This window comes from Harpegnathos saltator, unplaced genomic scaffold, assembly GCF_003227715.2.
Source record: "Harpegnathos saltator strain DR-91 unplaced genomic scaffold, Hsal_v8.6 scaffold539, whole genome shotgun sequence".
NCBI classification, from domain to species: domain Eukaryota; kingdom Metazoa; phylum Arthropoda; class Insecta; order Hymenoptera; family Formicidae; genus Harpegnathos; species Harpegnathos saltator.
Window position 1 is genome coordinate 75,921 of NW_020230359.1, and position 20,338 is coordinate 96,258.

Sequence of the window (20,338 nt, forward strand, 5' to 3'; positions counted from 1 at the left end):
GCGGAGAATGCGAATTCTGCTCGATGTTTTCGATGTGCCGTTATTTTACCAATCCACGAGATCAATCCGGACGGTTTCGTTTTTGGGTTTTCTCTCTCTCTCTCTCTCTCTCTCTCTCTCTCTCTCTCTCTCTCTCTCTCTCTCTCTCTCTCTCTCTTCTTTCCACCATGTTGCTAGTCACATACGTGTGTTTATATATGCAGTAAGAGGTGCGCTTAGAGGCTTCTGTACATTACATCCCCCCTTGCGCACAAAGTTACGGGAGTTGTGCTTACGTTTTCATTGATTCGACTTGGTTTTGTGTCTCGGGCGTGCATTATTCCTCATTATAATTGCCGACGATCCTCAGCAATTGGTTTGTTTGTCCTTTGAGTGTACATATGTAATTTTTTTGTTGAACATTTATTTGTTGAAACGTCGGATGTACGTGGGATGAAGGTCGTTCGTTGGAACGTACCTCGACAGACAGATCTGCTACATTAGATTGATTTCTGCCGGCAAAATTCTCGCATCGCGCGTTTGAATTTTTGCAGCTTTTTCCTCTATTCTCTCTCTCTCTCTCTCTCTCTCTCTCTCTCTCTCTCTCTCTCTGTCTTTCTCACTCTCTTCTCCCGTGTGTATCCCGTCTTCTTTTCAATCTAATTTGAATTGCAAACATTTTCGTTTTGAAACCGGTCTCCGCGACTGGTCTGTGTCGCGATGCGTAGACACAAATCCTATAAAAGTTTCAAGTCAATAATTTCGACCGTCAGCTGCTCTTTTCTGCTCGGTATCTCTCTTCCGTAATGTCATCTGTCCTTTTTCCCGCTTACGAGATTTGCATTTCAAACATTATCGTACGAAAACCCAGCGCTCTCGACGTTGTCACATTGTGTATAAATTGCTTCGGGAATATACGAATCGATTAACGAGCGCGCGCGATATTTTTAGAGTGACGCTTGATTTTTCGATACGGCCGTGTTTCACCTCGTCACTTACGCCGACGATTATTATCGTCGATGTTGCCGCGGTGCTTTCGTGCGCCGCAGCGGCCGCAGCGGATATCATAGAGCGGGAAAACAGTACGATAGAAAACGCGCGCGCGCGCGCGCGCGCGCGCCGCAAGCATGTGTATTATTCCATGACGATAAATTCGGACTGTCGTGTAGCGACGCAACATTTGACACGCGCGCGTGCAATACGAGAGACGAGCCGTATCGGCACATTTCGCTCGTACGCGCTCGATCGACACTAGGCGACGGTGTACTCGTAGTAGCAGTAGCAGTAGTAGTGTCTCTCCATTTTGCATCTGCTGCCAAAGTTCTCGAACTGTGTTCTGTTTCACCGACGAAAGCGGGAAGAAAGAGACCCGCTCAGAGAGATATCACGCGGCGGCGCACGGGCGCGGTAATTACGTTATTACCTTACGTTATTGGAAGAACGCGAAAGAAATTAGACGCCTAGAAAAGAAAAAGAAAAAGAGAAAACCAAAAAGAAACGGAAAGAAAAAGAGAAAGCGAACAAACAAACAAACAAACAAACAAACAAACACAAAAACGACGCTCAGTGCGATGATCAAAACGATGATGATAAAATTTACCTAATATATATTTCAGTTGATTTGTGTAAAGAAGATGGTATGTAAATGATTTATATTTATTTCCATTCTTATACTCTCTTTTGCATGTTTATTTTTTTACCAACTTTCTCATCACGTTTCTTTACACCGTTCCCGTTACACCGTTTACGTCGAGCGTAACCTACCTCTTGTATCTCTTACGAGCCAAAGCCACTGTTATCCACCGTGTCTGGCTGAATGTGTATATTAGGTGTACTTATCACGCATATATTAAGACATATCCGGCGGCTGCGCTGTTCCAACCAAAAGAACGGTGTTCCCGCCGCACACGCTTAGCTCTCACGAAGACGCCCGCTCTAACCCCCGCATGTAAGGGCTGAGCCTTTATGCAAATTTGTCCGAAGCTTAAATACCCGGCGACAGTGCGCGCCGAGAGGCCGCAGCGTCGTCTACTGTCGTCTCTACGGATTTGCCATCGAGACACCGAGGCTCTGTCGAATTTTCTCATCTAACCGAGAGGAAGCCTCTCCCTTTCCACTGCGCCGCTGTTTGACTTTAGCTCGCCGCGCGATTCTTTTTTCTCCGTTCGATAACGTGGCCGCGAGTGTGCCAACAGCGTAATGCCGTCGATATACCGCCATTATTCCTTTTAACGAACGGGACGAGTCATGCGAGCTGCGATCGGGCGAGCTGCTTCCTCTCGAAAGAGCGAGCGTGGCTTCGTGTAAGCTTCTTAAAGCTTGTCTAAGAAGAAACGACGTAATCGCTTTCTTTTCCTTCTCCTCCTCCTCCTCTGCCTCCTCCTTCTTTTCCTCCTCCTCCTCCTCCTCCTCCTTTTCTTCTTCTTCCCTTTTCTTCTTTTACCATGTTTGCGCTTCTGTAACTCTGGCTGTACGATGTATTTTTCTTGCCTCCCTGCCATTAAGCTACCTCCAGGGATAACGATCGGTGATGCAACGAGGAGTGACTTGACGTTACTTGTGTGTTAGCAACAGTTTGTAGTATGCATGCGCTTGAATTATATACATTTATATATCGCTAGCTGTATATATATATATATATATATGTGTGTCAGTGTACATGACGTGTGCGTGTGTGTGTGTATGCTTCCACGTTGCTCTTTGTGCCGGCATCAGTCTGCAGAACGCAAGACCTGGATATCTCGCATTCGAGTTTGCGACGCAAGAAACGGGAGTTTACGCCAGTCGCGGGCCTCGGCGACTCGACGCGACGCGCGCAAAAAGCGCGCGCGGCAAATGGGAGCAGGCAGTCGAAAGATACTGCGAAAGATACTCCGCGAGACATTCGCGACCAAGATTGACCGAGTACATCCTTAAATATTCCTCGGGGGCTCAGCTGAAGTCCGCCGTTTTCGCATCCTGCTAATCGAGCAGCGATGGAAAAGTAGAGAAAAGTCGTGCGATGCTAACGTGGATCCGCGAGAGAGAGAGAGAGAGAGAGAGAGAGAGAGAGAGAGAGAGAGAGAGAGAGAGAGAGAGAGAGAGAGAAAGGAAGAAGAGAAAAGAAACGCCGACCCACGTTTGCGCAGCAGTCTCGCATCGCGCATGGCGGTCGCTCTCGCAATCACCCGAGCAGAAATGAAATACGGCAACTTTTTATGCCTGATATGGCATGACTAGGCAATCCACAAGGAGGCATTTCGAGTGGTCCTTATCCGGTCGGAATGTGGCAATTGTCTTGCAATATTTTCCGGATTATAGCCTGACCAGCGATGACGTCGTTATTTGGATGCCTGATTTGGTCCTGATGGACATTTCATCAGGTCTCTCGATTTCAGGCAATTTTATCGGGGTATTATGCAGCGGTGCGTTTCACTCCTTATTACGTGCCTGATCCGATAAAGTAATCCGGGCCCTATTTGAAGTTTGGAAGCCGGGCTGGGTTTTAATACGGCCGTGGGACGATGTTCTTCTGCTCGGGTAGCGGAACATGCGCTGCTGGTGGAACGGTTCGCTGGAACGTTTTAGGAGTACTCGGCTGGTCCGAGCCGTGATCAACGTTGTCATTCGTTCGCGGCAAGGACAGAGAAAGAGAGAGAGAGAGAGAGAGAGAGAGAGAGAGAGAGCTCTCTTTTGTAAAAACGCGCTCGGCATATCGTCGATAGTCATCCGCGGGGGGGGGGGGGAGGGCAGCTGCCGACGATGCTGCCGAGCGTCTCCAGCGTGCGTCCGCGGCGAGTGTCGAAGGACGCGCGGTTCCTCTCGAAAATGGGACACCGGCACCGCGACTGGCGTAATTTCCCGCAGCAAATTCCTCGTTCGTGCGGGCGTCCCGCGGGAGGGATGGTCGCTCCTGCGCCGGGAATAGCCGGACGATGACGATGGGCTGTCCGTGTCGTCGTGGTCGAGAAAGAGCGGCCGAATGGCCGGCCAGTAGGGATAGTGCATGCTGTGTTCGACGTGTGTTGTAATGGGAGGGCACCGGGGGTTCAGTCTCTGATGATCCAGGTGGCAAAGAAGGCGAGCGTGCTGAAGAGGCGGAAGTCGCGGAACCGGATGGACGTGCAGCAGCAACAGCAGCAGCAGCAGCAGCAGCAGCAGCAGCAAGCCTTGCCGCCCGTCACCATTTCCGGCGGCATCTCGGCCGGCGCCGGCACCGGCCAGAACGAAAACCAGCGTCTCGAGAATGAGGGAGACGTGGTTTTCTACATGGAGGAGCCCAAAGCGGGCACGCCGAATCGCGCGAGACGCGACAACCGGTGAGCAAACGGATCTCCGCCGGACAACTCCGGGGAAAGAGAAATTTTCTTCATTCTTCCACGTGGACAAAAAAGGGTCACAAGGGTCTTATTCCGGACATGGCGGACGCGCGCGAAGCGCGCCCTTCTCGTTCCAACTCGCGTTGGAACTCGTCGACAATCTTTGTCCATACAACACGTTGCTCCGGCTTGACAGGCGGAAGGGCGCACTTGGCGCGCTCGGCTTGCGTCCCAGAATAAGGTCTCGGTTTGTCGGTGGATAGGACTCGGGCGAAAACTCGGTGGACTCTCGGACGGAAACATTCTCTCGCCACTGAACACTCAGCCGTGTGAAAACTCAGTCGAGCTAATTGAAAGCGATTGATCGAGCGAGACCTCTCGCTTGGCGCCACCGAGTTTCCGCGCGGCAACGTCCTCTGGCAACGAAGGATCCAGCTCTGACGGACTTGTTTCTTCCTCGCGGGAATGACCGCGACGAGACCTCACTCCGCGTTCGTCCTCGCCGTGGAGCGAATCGTAATCTCGCCGGCGTTGTACCGCGCACCGACGCCATTAGAAGCGTGCGAGGCGATGAAACAAAGCCGGGTCGTTTCCGCCTTGAACATCGCTGAGCTTGCGTGACGCGCGTTGGGCTCCTCAGCGAAAAATTTGAATACGCAAATGATAAAGGGAATTATTCCCTTTTCAGCCTTTTCAGCGTGTATAACTCAGCGGAGTTATACACGCGTAACGCGCTAATTTGCATCGTAATAGCGCCGAGTCTCTGACCGTTTCTTTGGGATGGCGGATGGCGGGCTCGCTTTCGGCTGGGGAAGCTCTCGGAGAGAGCTTTCGGCGAGAGAGCGAAACTGCGTCCCTGGCACGCTGAGTTTGAGCGCCGTGGAATTCGCGAGCTCACTTCCGCGTGTTTCTCCGGCACGGGGGTGAAAAATATGCCGGGGCTCGTCTCGGGGACGAACGCGCAGCCTCGCGCGTGTAACTGCGCGCTGATCCTCAACGGCGAAGAAGACACGGCGGGAACAGGAACTCGTGCACGACACTGACAAGTAACACTACCCAAATGTTACTCACCGATTCCAATCGAAATTTGGTATGCATGTAGAACGTAGAAAAATATTGAAAAATATCGAACGTGTGTTTTTTTACATCGGCTGACAATCGCATTTTAAGGGTGGAAATCACCCCTTGATCCCTGGACATGGAAACACTATTTCAACCCTTTGTACAGATTACATGTGATTTCCGTCAAACTTGTCTTCCATTGAACTGGTCAGTAAGGGGTTTCTAGGGTCGCCGATTACGAATCTGGAGATAAAATTACAAAATTCAAGATGGCGGACCGAAATTGTAAGAAGGTGGCTGATTCAAACTAATTTTGGTATCTGGTTTTTGGGATCTCTAATTACGAATCTGAAGTCGAAAGTCAAAATATAATTCGTTTGCCACACTTTATTATTATTATTATTATTATTATTATTATTATTATCGTAATGTGTTTTACTTGTAAGATTTTTAAGAAGGTTTATCGTAAACTTTCAAGGATATTAATTATAAATTATATAAAGGATATTAATCTATAAGATATCTATATCTATATCTTATCAAGATATGTCAGAATATCATTACATATTCCGCTCGGATACTGACGGATAACCTTTTGGAAGACCAACTTCCTAATCCGAAAAGAAAACTGACGCGACAGGTCAATTTTGTATTCATTGTTAAATTCATTGTTAAATGTAATTGCCTGAGGCAATATCCTCCTTCGCTGGTACAATTTCGATCTGTCATATTACGTCATATTCCGCCATCTTGAATTTTGTAATTTTATCTCCGGATTCGTAATCAGCGATCCTAAAAACCCCTCACTGACTAGTTCAATGGAAGACAAGTTTGACGGAAATCACATGTAATATGTACAAAGGGTTGAATAGTACTTTCATGTTTAGGGATCACGGGGTGATTTCTACCTTTAAAATGCGTTGACAGCCGATATAAAAGAACACGTGTTCAATATTTCTCAATGTCTCTACGTGCCAAATTTCATTGGAATCGGTGAGTAACAGTTGAGTAGTGTTATTTGTGAGAGGATTCCCAGAGAGGATCCTATCCTATAAGAGGATATATCGGCAATTACCGCGCGATATATCCTCCGCCATCGGTCCTTCGCGGGGCAAACAGCGGGCTACGACTCGCGGCAAGAAGCGCTTCCTTCTTCTACTAGTTGGCAACTACAGACCTCTCGATCAAGCTCGAAACGCACTCGGGCGTTAACGGCGAACAGCACGATACGCAAATCCGAGGGCTCCGTGAAACTCCGGGAATCACGCTCGAATGGATTCGCGCATTACTTTCTGTTGTTTGTGTACATAATTTGAAACTGTGAGCCGCATCGCACGAAAACGGTACGAAAACGACCGCGACGGTGACGGGGAGCGTCGTCGAAGCGCGAGATAATGCAATCCGACGCGTCGCGTTGGTCGCGATAATGTCGGATAATTCTCGATAATTGAGATTTTCTCGGGGATCGGTGATGGATGCGGAGTGAAATTCGCGCGAAAAACACGCGAGCGATGTAAAATCTAGGCGATGTAAAATCGCGGAGTTTCGCAGCTGCGCGCACTGGACGCAGAGTAGCGAACTGAGTACCGAGGAAAGCGTGTGCAAACAATATCGTATTTTCTCTCTTCCTCTCTCTCTCTCTCTCTCTCTCTCTCTCTCTCTCGCATTACTCAAATTGAACGTAATCGGGAGTGCTGCCGAGCGCGCGTGGAATCCTGATAAATCGCATTGCACATCGCGGTTGCGATCCGCGCGCGCGATCGACGTGATTTCAGAACTCTATACGCGGTATTACGCCGGCGTATTACGTCTCGCAACAAAAGCGATAAACGCCTGCCCAGTTATCCGTTATTCGCGCACGCGGCTGTAATCCGTCAGAGCAATACCCAGCGGCATTTCCCTCGCATTTGTCGAGGGACAAGCGTATCCGGCAAATTGCTCCGGAGAAAGGACTCGGAGGTGCTGCGCGCGCGTCGCCGCGACTGCTCGCTAAGCTCGTCAGCGTTTCGCCGAACGCATTTCCTCTCGGCAACAAACGTCGCTCGGCGGAAACGGGGAAACATTAGCAGAGCGCTCGGCGAGCTTCGAAAAAAAAAAAGGAGAGGAAATGAGGCGAGATTCCCCGCCGCCTCTCCTTACCTCTCTCGACGCACCTCGACAGTTGCATCGCGAGAGAGAGAGAGAGAGAGAGAGAGAGAGCGCGGCGGTGGGGCGGGGGCGCCCCTCGTGGGCGCAACTCCGACGAAATTCGCGAGGAAATTCATGAGATACGCGAGCGACGTGTCGTGGCAGGTAATTCCATCCGCGGCCTCGCGAAGATCGCGATCCCCGCGGAACTCTCGGCGCGACAGACAGCCGCGAGGCGCGCTCGACTGAAGAGCACTTTCTTCGGAGCGAGTCGCTACCGAGGGAGCGGATTCGCGAATCCGTTAGTGTGAATAGCGTATTTCCGATCGGCAGGGGGAGCCTCTTCACCTCGCAGACGAGCTCGGTGACGGAGGCGACCAGCGACGAAATCGACATTGACATCGAGGAGCCGCAGAGGGTCACCACGTGAGTACCACATCTCGATCCTCGATTGGGCGGAGAATTCGCCGCTGCGCAAAAATTGGACTATTTTCTCCGTCTCTTTTCCTCCCCCAGTCTCTCTCTCTCTCTCTCTCTCTCACACACACACACTCTCTATTCTCTCTCTCTCTCACTTTTTCTTTCTCTCTTATTCTCTCGCGTGTCGCGCGTTCCGTGCACCGTCGGTGTACGCGTTGAGCCCGCGGTATACGGAAACGCTACACGGTATGTGGCCGTTCGATAACTTCGAGAGCGACTTTCGAGCGCGCCGCCGCCGCCACCGGAGCGGCGCAGCGCGGCGCGGTGGTCGATCGTCGGAGTTATTAAACGCCCATTTCGCGTGTATACCAAGTTAGATCGCGCCGACCGAAATCAGAGTAGAGAAAGCCGGGAGGAGCGTATAGGTATATCTCCATGCAAATTACTTCCACTTTGTATGCGGAATCGATAACGCCGGCGAATTTTCGTGCAGCTCGTGCATACCATAATATACGGATAAATATCGCCGGCAGATCGCACTCGGGCGAGAGCGCGAGCTCCCGCAGGACAGAGCGATCGGGCTGTACCGTGTTATACGAGTACGGGTGGGATGTGTTCGGCGGAGGTGAGTGGAAGGGCGAGGACATGTGCGTTTACCCGGTACAAATCTCATTCCGCGTAACGCGCGTAAAGTCTCCCGTTTCGATTCAACGTTTGCGTTACGTGGCCTCGCTTCGAAATGCCCTTTGAAAGGGGAGCCTGAAATGCGCGCGAAGGCTCGCGATTCAATCTCGAATATCATCGTCATGGAAATGTCCAGGCCGCTATCGTATCGTCCTCTTGGCTCGCGCTCGCGTCTCTTCAATTGCCCCCTCCCCCCCCCCCTCCGCCGCCGCCACGCTCGCGGCCCCTCGGATGATAACCGGCAGAAATGAAAATAGAATGTACAGAATATTCAGGCGGGGGAGACGCCTCGTGTATATTTCACCGTCGGGACGAGCGCGGGGAAGGACTCGAGTCGAAAATGCGAACGCTATTCCGGGATCGACCGCATTAATCGCGCGATGTGTTCCCGTTTGGCCTCCCAACAGCGACACGCTCGGATGCAAACAATTGTCCGAGCGTAACTCTTGACGAAATTTTCGCTCGGCAGAGCGGGTGGGGGGTATCTGCTCTCCCTCTAGACTCTTATATATCCGCTAACATGGCGTCTCTATTTCCAGCCTCGGCGGCCGCCTCGTATATTTAGCCGCATCCTTGGACCTTTAATTCGGAGCTTTAATTTAGCACAGGTTACCCCCCGCCCCTCCCCTTCCTCCCCGGCTATTGTCCATCTCATACGCCGCGGAACGATCTATCGGATGTCCCGCCGCCGCGAGGCGACGCCTTTCGGCGCGGAATAAGATCCACCCGCGACTCGCCTTCCTCCTCGCGTCCGCTCGCTCGTTAACAATTCACGATATTCACCGGACAATTAGCCGAAAGATTACCAGATGCACTCGTCGTCGCGTCGAAAATACATCCCCTCGCGCGCGAGGGGACGAGGGCGAGGCCTCGGCCAGCTTCGCGCGCCATTGACATTTCCAGAGAGCCGATTGCTCGAGCGCGTGCGGGACGCGCGGCGTCCCGCACAAAAGGCCTTTTCCGAGCTCTGCCGCCGCCGCCGCCGCCGTCGCCGCCGCCGCCGCGCGCACAGACCCGTAAAGTGCTTTTTCCACAGCGCGCCGTTACTTTGCGCCGTACGAATGACCCAGATTTCGCGCGCTGCCGGCGACGAGTGCGCGCGTAGTCGAACTTGCAGCACATAAAGACACTTCGGCGCGCGAGCCAGATTTCCCTCTCATCCCCCTTGCGCGGCTTCCTTCGCGGCTCACCTACTTCCGCCCGGCTGCGGTGGCTGAGGCTCTCGTACGTCTGCCAGCTGCGGAGACAGAGAGAGAGAGAGAGAGAGAGAGAGAGAGGGGGGGGCAAGGAAAGATACCGTTTGGATATTCTTCTCTCCGTACTCGTCGTCGCGCAGCCTTGATTTCATTTTCAAATCACCGTCCGCCCGCCTTTTCCGCACTCGCGCCATCTCTCGCTTATCCACTGCCGTTCTTTCATCTCGAGCCGCTGGCCGCATCGACAACGAGCGAAAGTAATCGGTGATCGGCGCGTCTCTCGACGCTGGTCTCTTCGCGCTGTTTACTCGACCTCGCGCGCGTTTGCATTCATAACGGAAGCGCTCGCGACGAACGTGAGCGTTCTCGCGGATGCAAACACAGCCGGAGAGGAACGGCCACTTCTCGCGAATTCGCCGATATTCTCGCCCTGAGTCGCGCTGAGGGCACATCGATAAGGGCGTCGACGGGATATGGTCGGCGCAAAATCGACGGGCAAGAAAACCGATACACGTGACGGCCGTGTAATCCCGAGATGGACGCGCACGTGGTGTGTTCGGCACGAGTCGATGTTGCATATCCTGCTCGTCCTGCGCGACGAGCACTTGTACCGCGCGCCGCAGATTACGGGGATGATAACGGGTGACTCTCTCTCTCTCTCTCTCTCTCTCTCTCTCTCTCTCTCTCTCTCTCTCTCTCGACGGGGCTTGCGTCCTTGTTCTATCTCGAGGTGAGATGGTGAGCCGGTCGTTTCAGGCGGACGCGAGGTGCGCAGGATATTAGCGTGTTTGTAGCGGGAAATACCGTGGTCGCGTCAACATCGAAGCGCGGAGCATCGGAGGGAGAGATGCGGCGTTTTATCGGTTATCTTCTTCTTGCCCGTAACGACGGAAAGGAGACGAGTCGCATTGCGTCCCGCCGCGAGCGACTACGGCAATCAAGTTAGCGGAGATCGCGACTCATTCGGGAAGGAATCGATTTCTTCCGTAAACTGCACCGACCGAACGGCAGACTGTCGCGACAACAAAGCGAACAATTGAATTTCGTCAATACGGTAATTTCATTCCGCCGTGACTAGCTGTGTGATGCTCTCGCGTTTAACCGGACCTATCTCTCTCTCTCTCTCTCTCTCTCTCTCTCTCTCTCTCTCTCTCTCTCTCTCTCTCTCTCTCTCTCTCTCTCTCTCTCTTCCTCTCTCCCTTCGTCCTTTAAACGCTAAACGATTTTCCGCTTTGGAACGGGCCGCGCAGATTGAAACGGGCTCGAGCATCATCGGAATAAACGGCGAAACAACGCGATGCAGTTTGCCACTCGTCCCGTCACAATTTACCGCCCCGATAGCGCGAATTTGTCGCTTTTCGCAGGCTGACGGAGGCACACCGAAACGCTATCCGGGCAATCAGGAAGATCAAGTACTTCGTGGCTCGCAGGAAGTTTCAGCAGGCGCGGAAGCCGTACGACGTCCGTGACGTCATCGAGCAATACAGCCAGGGTCACCTGAACATGATGGTGCGGATTAAGGTGAGTCTGATCCTGCGGATTTCGTTCACTCTGCGCGCTCGCGAGTCACTCGAAAATCAATTAGAGTCGCTCGGAACGCCGGGAAAAAAATAATAGCTTCCTGCGTTTATTCGCTCGGTGTGCCCTTTCTCGATAAACCTCGAATCCTTTTCACGCACGGCGGCTTGATAATACGTTTGCGCGCCGCTACGTTTGCCCCGATAATTCCAATTATCCTTATTTGACGGATTAATCATCAATGGCGAGACCTCCTTCCTCTTTCCCCCCCCCTCGCCTCAATGCTCAATCGAACTCGCGATCACTCGTCGGCGATTAGCGCGCGACACGCAAGATCGAAGGGGTAACGCGCGAGGCTCGTGTCGATTCGCGCGGACAATGCAGTCGTCGATACGCCACAGCGACAAAACAGCCGGCAGTTAATCGACGAATAGTCGTCGTTGCCTGTCACTTGGGAGTATCTAAGCCGCTTAGACACCGGGAATTGTCGGCGCGCACGTCAGGCGTCGCGGGCACCCCCCCCCCTCCCTCCCCCACGCCCCGTAGCAACCACCGCTCGTGCATTCTCGCCGCGGATGTTATCGGAATTTTTTCGATTTTCAAATTGCGGAGCGTGTCACATTTGAAAACGTCGTTGAATATTAGCGTCGACAATTAGCGTGCGATGAGAAGCTTTTGTCAAGCCAGACTCGAGCGAGGCTCGGCGAGCGGCTTTCGCCGCCGCTGAAAGACGATACGAAAATTCCTCGGGATTGGATTAGCCGTCAGACGAATTGGCATTCGGCCGGCGATGTTTATTCGCGCTCGAACAACAGAGCTACATTATCGTGGCCGGCAGACGGCAGAAACGGCGGCTTTAATAAAAAGCCAGCCGGCAAGGGCAAAACGTCAATCACTGTGACTCGACTTCTCCCTGCGAGCGCATTGTCTTTTGTTTGCCGAAGAAAGACTTCGGGATACTTCAGCGAGTGGAGCTCTGGTGTTATGTATCGGGTAGATCGATAGCACCTCCCCCTCCCCGCGCCCCCTCCTCCCCGACTCCCGCGGTGTCTCAGGGTAAATCCCGCTGACGAAATTTCGAGTTGCCGCTCTCGTCGAGCGCGACAAAGGCTCCTCCGCGCATTGTTTAACTAATTATGGCCGCGCTGCGCGAATTTTAATCCCGAGCGGAGCTTCACCTTTCCTTGTCGCGAGCAGATCTCACGTTTGCGAGGACCCGCGAATTTCTGTCAAGCGCGTCGTCCTTCCGACAATACACACTCCGTGTAATTCCATGAAAACGTCGAACCAATGACGGCGGAAGGGAAGAAGAAGACTCAGAACGAGGTTGCAGCGCGGCATCGATCGCGAGTGACGCGCTCAGCTTTCTCTCTCTCTCTCTCTCTCTCTCTCTCGATGTGCCGACTTCACTTTTGCCTTGCTCACATTTTCGCCCGCCGCGCGCGCAGAGTCTACCACGTTGACGTTGATCGCACGCTTGCTTTGTCCGCAGGAGCTGCAGAGAAGATTGGATCAGACCCTGGGTAAGCCGGGGAGTTACCTGGCGGGGATCGACCGGGCTGGCAACGTGAAACCCATGACGATCGGTGCGCGTTTATACAGAGTCGAGCAGCAGGTGCGTGTCTCTCTCTCTCTCTCTCTCTTTCCTCTTGTTTAATCGATTTGCATCCGGAAGCAAGCGGAATAATCGGCGCACAATGATTGTCACTTATCACCGGCCGCGGAATAATAATACGCTCTCGACGTGCACTTTTCGCCAGTGATGTGCGTTAACGCGCGGTCGACTGCGCAGTTGAACGTCTCCGATTTCGGCAGTTACGTTATTCAAGCTGTGATGATGCAAATGGGTTAAACAAACCACCTTCGTATCGTGCGGTGACCGGCGCTATAGCGGCTCAACATTCCGCTCGTTGGGATTCTTTAATTACACGCAATGTCGACTCGTTTGTTGATTGTTGATCAGTCAGAGTAGAGCGAACGATCCAGGCTTAGTCTCGTCGACGTCTATAAAGAAATGACTAGCAACCTTGCGCGCGCCGAATCAAGTCAGGGCTGTCACTTGGCGCTCTCGCGCGATCAGTCGTCGCAGGTTGATCAGATCGATCGAGCCTCTCGCGCACTTTCTTCAGCACTTTCCGCGCGCGTTACCTCGCGCTCGCGGATCCGAAGTGCATCGGGATCGCACCTTCTGCTTTCAGCTGTCGGTGATGGACAAGAAGCTGGACCAGCTGGTGTACGTGCTGAACGCGGTGGCGCAGAAGCAGCAGATACCGCTTCGTAGTATAGAGGATGACGTGTAACAAAGAGCCCCCGGCAAATCCGTTTTACGTTCAGCCGCGGTTTCACTTCGGACCCCGCCCCGCGTCACGATCACCACGGTGATGCCGAACATGCTCAGCGAGAGCACTTGAACGCGAGAGGCGCCGGTATCCCGGCGTTATCCCGAACACGTCCGGAAAGTACAAACGTTTACGAGTGACCGGGTGTCGTCCGGCATTCGTCTCGAGAGGATCTACGGGGCGATCCCGGGAACCACGTGGCTCGTCGGAGGCAGAGAGAGAGAGAGGGTGGAAAGATCGGAGGGATCGTAGCGCGCGACACAGGAAGCCAAGGTGGCGGAAGAGAGCTCACGCTTCTTACATCTCCGGTCCTCGAACGACACGAGGCGAATGAGCGCGTCGACCGTGAGATCAGCAGCCGCAACCGCTGCGTTTCTCGAGGGAGACACGAGGGCGATACCCGGTGGTCCGTGGAGAGACACACGTCGCTGGGGATCGAGGGGAGTCCTTGACCGTAAGCGCGAACGGCAAAGTCAAACGCACAGAAAGCATAATCGAGAGTCAACGAGGCGCGCGCGTGGAAACGCGAGGGATGAGATCGCGAATCGCGGTGAAGGCGTCCGCAGGGCTGCACACGCTATGCACGCCGCTCAAAAGGGCAAGGGAAGAAGAGGAAGAAGAGGAAGAAGAAGAAGAAGAAGAAGAAGAAGAAGAAGAGCGACGTTTCGTGGAAGGACCGAAACGGAAGCGTGCGAAGTAGCGCGATTCGTTACTGCGGCGCTAAGGAGTACGTTATTCGTCGACGACGATGGGACGAGACCGAGGAGCTCGATCTCGTCGTCGAGAGAAGTTGAGGAGAAAACAAAAGGGAGAAGAAGGAGGTGAGGAAAGGCAGAGGAGACGGGGGAATACCGACGCCGTTCCGTATTTTTCAGTTCGCCGAAGGAATGAGTAAACGCCAATGGGAACATCATTCGGGCCAACTAGGAATAATAAAGAGGAACAATAAGCAACTGAACTTCCTAGAGCAGATTTTAAGCCTGTTAATTAAACTCGTACGTAGACTGCCGATCGCGGCGCCGATCGGTGGATTATTTATCGAAGAAACGGAATCGTCTGATCGAGCATCGGTACCGGGAGAGGAGACAGCAACGGTGGGCCGTGGGAAAAGGGTCGCACGGCTGGCCCTCAGCAGAGGCGGAAACCAAGCGAGCACCGTCGTCGACGCGACTCGCCCGCGGCCGAGCCCGCGAGCCCTCGATTTATTTGTATTGTATCCTCGATTTATTTCTTCGGCCTAGCACAAACGTCGTGGTAGACACATTTCTCGAGGTTTACCCGCTTCAAAGCTCGCATATATGATTCTCCATTTTTTTATGGCATTCCCCGACCACACTCGCCTGCAATGCTTGTCCCTGAAGAGCAATACGTCTGCATAGATTATAGATGCTGCTCCGTGAAACTTCGATACGATATACATACGCGTACATGTATATGTATCCGTAATATTAGTCTTCGATGCTCGCGCGAGTCTTAAGGAACCTTTCAAGGATTTGAGGGAATATGTACGCGCTGCGAGAGAGAGAGAGAGAGAGAGAGAGAGAGAGAAGAAGAAGAGGACGAGAAGGAGGACGAAGAGGAGGAGGAGGAGGAGGAGGAGGAGGAGGAGGAAGAAGAAGAGGCATGTAAATACCTACACCGCGAGTAGCGTGGAGGCGCGACGCCCTCGCAAATACAAATACAATTTATATTTTGTACGTAGATGATTTACGGAACGTTAAGGGTCGGAGAAACGTGCACCGCGATCTCTCAAATACCGCGCGCGATTCGTAAGCGCGTTATATAGTCCGTACGGAGCTCTCTCTTGCTACTTATAGGACCGAAGCCGTAAGTTGCGACGCAGCACGAATCCGAGAGGGACTAGCGACCTTTCGTCGCGCGAGCCGGATGATGAAAGGGACGAGACCGGGATCGATTCGAGAGACATCGACGCAGAGGACGACGCGTAATAGTTGCGTAATTCTTATGATTTCGTCGACTGCCAAGATACTGCTAAATCGAGACGAGCAATATAACGTTAATAAGTTCAGATAGCGTTCTTCACGGACGACGGACTCGCGTTGTCTCGCAATTCTCTGCTTCGCCCCGTTCAGTTAACGACCAGTCTTTCGCGGGCAAGGAGATATCGTCCTTTACCGCGAGCGAATCTGTCGCACTTTATACGTATATATATATATATATATATATGTGTGTGTGTGTGTGTGTGTGTGTGTGTGTGTGTGTGTGTGTGTGTGTGTGTGTGTGTGTGTGTGTACGTATATACGTATATACATATATATGTGTATATATATATATATATATATATGTAAAATTATCACCTTATATATATTATTATGTACATATATACAGTCGGGGTAGTTTTAGCGACTTTCTTAAAATCGAGCGGCTTCTAAGAATATTTTTAATCACATGAAGAGACATTATATATATATACATATTTATAGGTGTAGGGTCCAAAATATACATATTTTACAAGACTTTCTCGTGAACCAAAACACCACGCTTTACTGCTGCAATGGACGTAGTGCTTGATTCGGGACGATCAATTCGTCACGTCGACGGGCGTATGACGTCGACGGCGCGAGCGCATACTCGATAATTATACATCGCATCTCCTCTATTTCGTCTCACTAGTGACTGATCGTTTCATGTTTTTATACCGCGATCTATTTTCCCGTATAGTTTTCTCGTGTGTTTTCGATGCTAAAGACAAAACTCACGTGCAAAATTCGTACGTTACCGTCCAACCGTTGACGAAGAGACTGGCGAATGAGAGACGGTAACTTTCGAGCTTTGTTTATTGTAAGAGACAGTTTTTCCTTCGTGCGGAATACTCCGTCGTTCTTGAATCAAGCACAACCTCTCTGTCAGTTATAATAAAGTGGTAGTCAAGCGGTAATTCTTGAAGAAACGAAATTTAATATGTCGCGTTCACTCGACAGTACGAAAGCGAGTCGAAAAGGAAGTGATCCAGTTCTCCTCTTCTTTTGACCAAACATCTCGCCGATTTATAGTTTTTTAACGAGCATAATGCTCTCTTTCTCCTTCAAGGAACTTTTCGGATTTTGATAATGTCGTTGAACAATCAAACATCGTCGTTAGACGCATACACACACACATACTCTACACACACACACACACACACACACACACATACATTATACGCTTCCGACGATTTTACACGACGCTCTTTACAGCCTAATATTTTTATACACGACCGAACCTTACGGCCTTCGACTACCAGTTTATTATAAGTGTGCATTTCATCGAAATATATGAGGAAAGTGCACAGGAAAACGTAAGAAAAATACTCTATGAAAAACACGCTTTAGCCTGTACGTGCGTACGAGCACACTCTATGGTGCCTCTCACTCAACTTACTCCACTTTAACACGATTGATTGATAGAACTTGCGGTAACGTATAGGTTATAAATTATATTATATATTACGACTATAACGTAGCTGTCTTGCAATCAACCGCGCGACGCGGCGCGAAGAATTTTTCATTCGTCCAACGAGCGAATTTTCTAGTTCCCATCTGCTGGAAAATGTCGAAATTTCTCCATTTGTACCCTCCACCCTCCGTCGGAATTGACCCCCCGGAACGACTCGGGTAAATGGAAAGTTCTTCGCGCGGCGCGTGTGCACGAATGTAATACATAGATCTCGAGCATTCGGTGAGGAAGGTCACACGGGATGTGAGCGAAATTTAGATACGACTGTAATAACGAAGGCGTGAGATGGATAGGCGATGCTGGATAGGCGCGGAATGGTTGTCGTGTAGGGTGATACAAGTAGAGACAATCAATAAACTTCATCGTTAACGTGGCGCTGTGTAAAAATCAAATTTCCTTTTCGCGACCTATCGAGCGACGCCCTCGGCTCGTAAACGAGTCATCAACGAAATAATTGGGGGTGAAGGATTAGCGAATTCCGTTTGTAGACACGTAGACACGGTGATATTTAATGGCCTCGCGCTAAGCGCAACGTTACTCCGCCATGAATTATCGCGTAGGATGTATTTTCGTTCGACACAGTAGGCAACGTTAATCACAGAGGGACTTCGTTTCTCTTTTAATTCTCCGTCGAGTGTGTTAGATCGAATTTCTGTACAAGTTACGGTCTGAAAGCCCCTCGGAGAAACATCGGCGATTTATTTCAACACGCTCGAGTTGCGATCAAAGGCGCAAGAATTGTTTCTCGCGTGTCGATCCGATTTCTTTCCTCCGACGGGGAATCTTGTTAAGCTTGTCAACAGGGGGGGATATCGCGTGTAGAAAGAATATATAATGTAGATATGGTAAAGTATCTCTTATGCTATAGCGACCACAAAATACTCTTGTAAAAGATCTCAAATGCAAGTAGTGTTCGTGAATCGGCCGAAAAAAATGTGTAATATAATTTTTATCATTAAACACGCATATACATTCATTATAATATACATGCACTCGCGCAATCAGATTGTGGAAGGTATTTACATACGGTGCTATATGCATACTTAGAGATCACACACACACACACAAACACACACAGACACACACACATACACACACACACACACACACACACACACATAGACACTTAGAGCGAAAATTTAGAAATGTTATACATATACAACGGTATATAGCTCTCTTTCTTTACGATATAGCAACTAATTTAATTAACACGTGTATATATCAGCATCGAGACGCTAGTAACGAAGTTAGAATCAAATCGGACGGGAGGTTCGCTACTCACAGCTTAGAATGTGATAACACGCAATCTACTTTAACCGGGGAAATTAGAAAACCGCATCCGTGAAATTACTCACACGGTTGCCTCCCTGTCTCTCTCCTCTCCCTCTCCTTCTCCCTCTCCCTCCCCCTCCCCCTCCCTCCCTCTCTCTCTCGCTCGCTCGCTCGCTCTTTCCTCCCCCCATCTCCCTCGCAAAACTTCAAATACCTCCGCTCTAATTTAGGTCGGCACGGCGTCGATATACTCTCTTATCGCCGGCATCCGACGGGCTAATCTAATTTAGTCGATACAGCGCAATAAGGATAACGGTAGAGTCGCTAATTCCTGTAAATCTCGTCTCTAACTCTTGGCCTGTCGCGCGGTGGATCTCAACTCGATGACGCGGAAATTCCTCCTTTTTCTAGAAAAGCGCGCCTCCTCTCACACAAAACATGTGCCTATACATCAGTACGTGCTGAGAACAGAAATGATTTAGCAGGTATATGTGAGATTCGCAGTTTGTCCCTATTTCCTATCCTCCGACGAAAGCTTCTCCTAGATTCTCCCGTCACTCGTGTGTCGCTACGCTAATCGGACTCCGTGTGAACGCGCGAGAAACTGGGGAGGGCACGTTCAAAGTTGCTTTTCGCCTTCAAGCCTTCGAGTTTACTACGAATAATTTCCTATGCTCTGACTAAGCTAGATCTGTCTCGCGATCACGCCGACATTAGAAATAAGACAAGTGAGGAATGATAATCATTCGTAGCTCGGTAGCGCGCGGTCATGCTTTCGGCAGCTAGCAGTTTGCAGTTTCGTGTGTATACGTAGACCGTTATTTTAGCGAAATAAGCGACAGCTAGCGGAGTTTGATCGTAGAATCTCGAGCGTAGAACGATATAACGAATACGAAAGTTGTGTCGTCTGCGTGCGACGCGCCGCGAGGAAACTACACTTGCCGCAAACACTCGTCGAGATGACAATTTGATTTTACCTTTCTGTGATTCAGATGCATGACGACATACAGATAGATAGTGATAACGGACGTGTGAGACTCGAGTATTTGTAAAATATTACTACTGTTATATACTACTGTAATTACGGGAGACCTAGGATACGCTCACTTTCGAGACACGGAATACTTGTTGTGTACTTGCGATGTACTTCGTCGGGCGGATCGCCCGGAGGCGAGGGATACAGCGAGGCGTGCGAGGTATCCCGTTCGCGAAGAGGGAATCCCCGCGATTCCTCTTCGCCGTCGCGAGGATAACGCGAGTGTCTCGAGGCTTTGCACCGCGATAACTAATGAGAACGCGTTACCTACTCTCACTTACGCACGCATCTTTCGCCGCGCTGCCACTTCTCGTGCTGGCACGACCAAAACGATCGAAAAGGACAGACCAAACGATACACAACCAGGGTGTGTAACAACCATCCTCTGCGCAACAATCAACTCTTAGTTTGTACAGAGACGAGGACGAACAAAGTTTGCAATCGATATTTTTGGATGATCTCTCTCTCTCTCTCTCTCTCTCTCTCTCTCCCTCCCTCTCTCTCTCTCTCTCTCTCTCTCTCTCTCTCTCTCTCTGTCGACTCGACTTTTTTATGTCGTATAAGACTAAGCTGTGTGTCTTAGACGAAGACGCGATTTCACTTGGGAAATCAGCTGTCAACCTTACAGACGGGAACGTTTTCTACACATTTTCGCGAATCACGGAGACCTGACGATTTTGCCGAAGGTCTCTAACGATGGACGATCTAATGTAGTCGTTTTTGTCAGCAGTGTGCACGTATACGTACGTACGTAGCGCGTACGAGAGCCGTCTCGTCGTCTCTCTTGCAATACGCCGACGCAAGGCGAAAGGAAACTCGCGATTTCCACTTGATATTCGTTGCACCTGCGGCGAGTCGGAGAGATCGCTCAATATGTGTGTATGTGTCTCCCTCTTCTCTACTGTAAACTCAACGGAACTGTCTCTCTCGCGCGGACGCAATTTACGAAAG

The 20,338-nt window shown here is 50.9% G+C and overlaps 1 protein-coding gene across 1 annotated transcript in view; it reads left to right on the top strand.

Moving 5' to 3' along the window:
- The window catches only part of KCNQ (KCNQ potassium channel), a 38,316-nt gene extending 22,518 nt beyond the window's left edge, over window positions 1–15,798 (top strand). Inside the window, exons 10-15 of the mRNA XM_019841621.2 lie at window positions 1,596–1,616; window positions 4,012–4,277; window positions 7,800–7,892; window positions 11,131–11,287; window positions 12,777–12,899; window positions 13,483–15,798. Coding sequence (XP_019697180.2) covers window positions 1,596–1,616; window positions 4,012–4,277; window positions 7,800–7,892; window positions 11,131–11,287; window positions 12,777–12,899; window positions 13,483–13,584 — 762 coding nt within the window. The 3' untranslated portion in view covers window positions 13,585–15,798. The remainder of the gene's footprint in view (window positions 1–1,595; window positions 1,617–4,011; window positions 4,278–7,799; window positions 7,893–11,130; window positions 11,288–12,776; window positions 12,900–13,482) is intronic.
- Window positions 15,799–20,338: the final 4,540 nt, after the last annotated feature.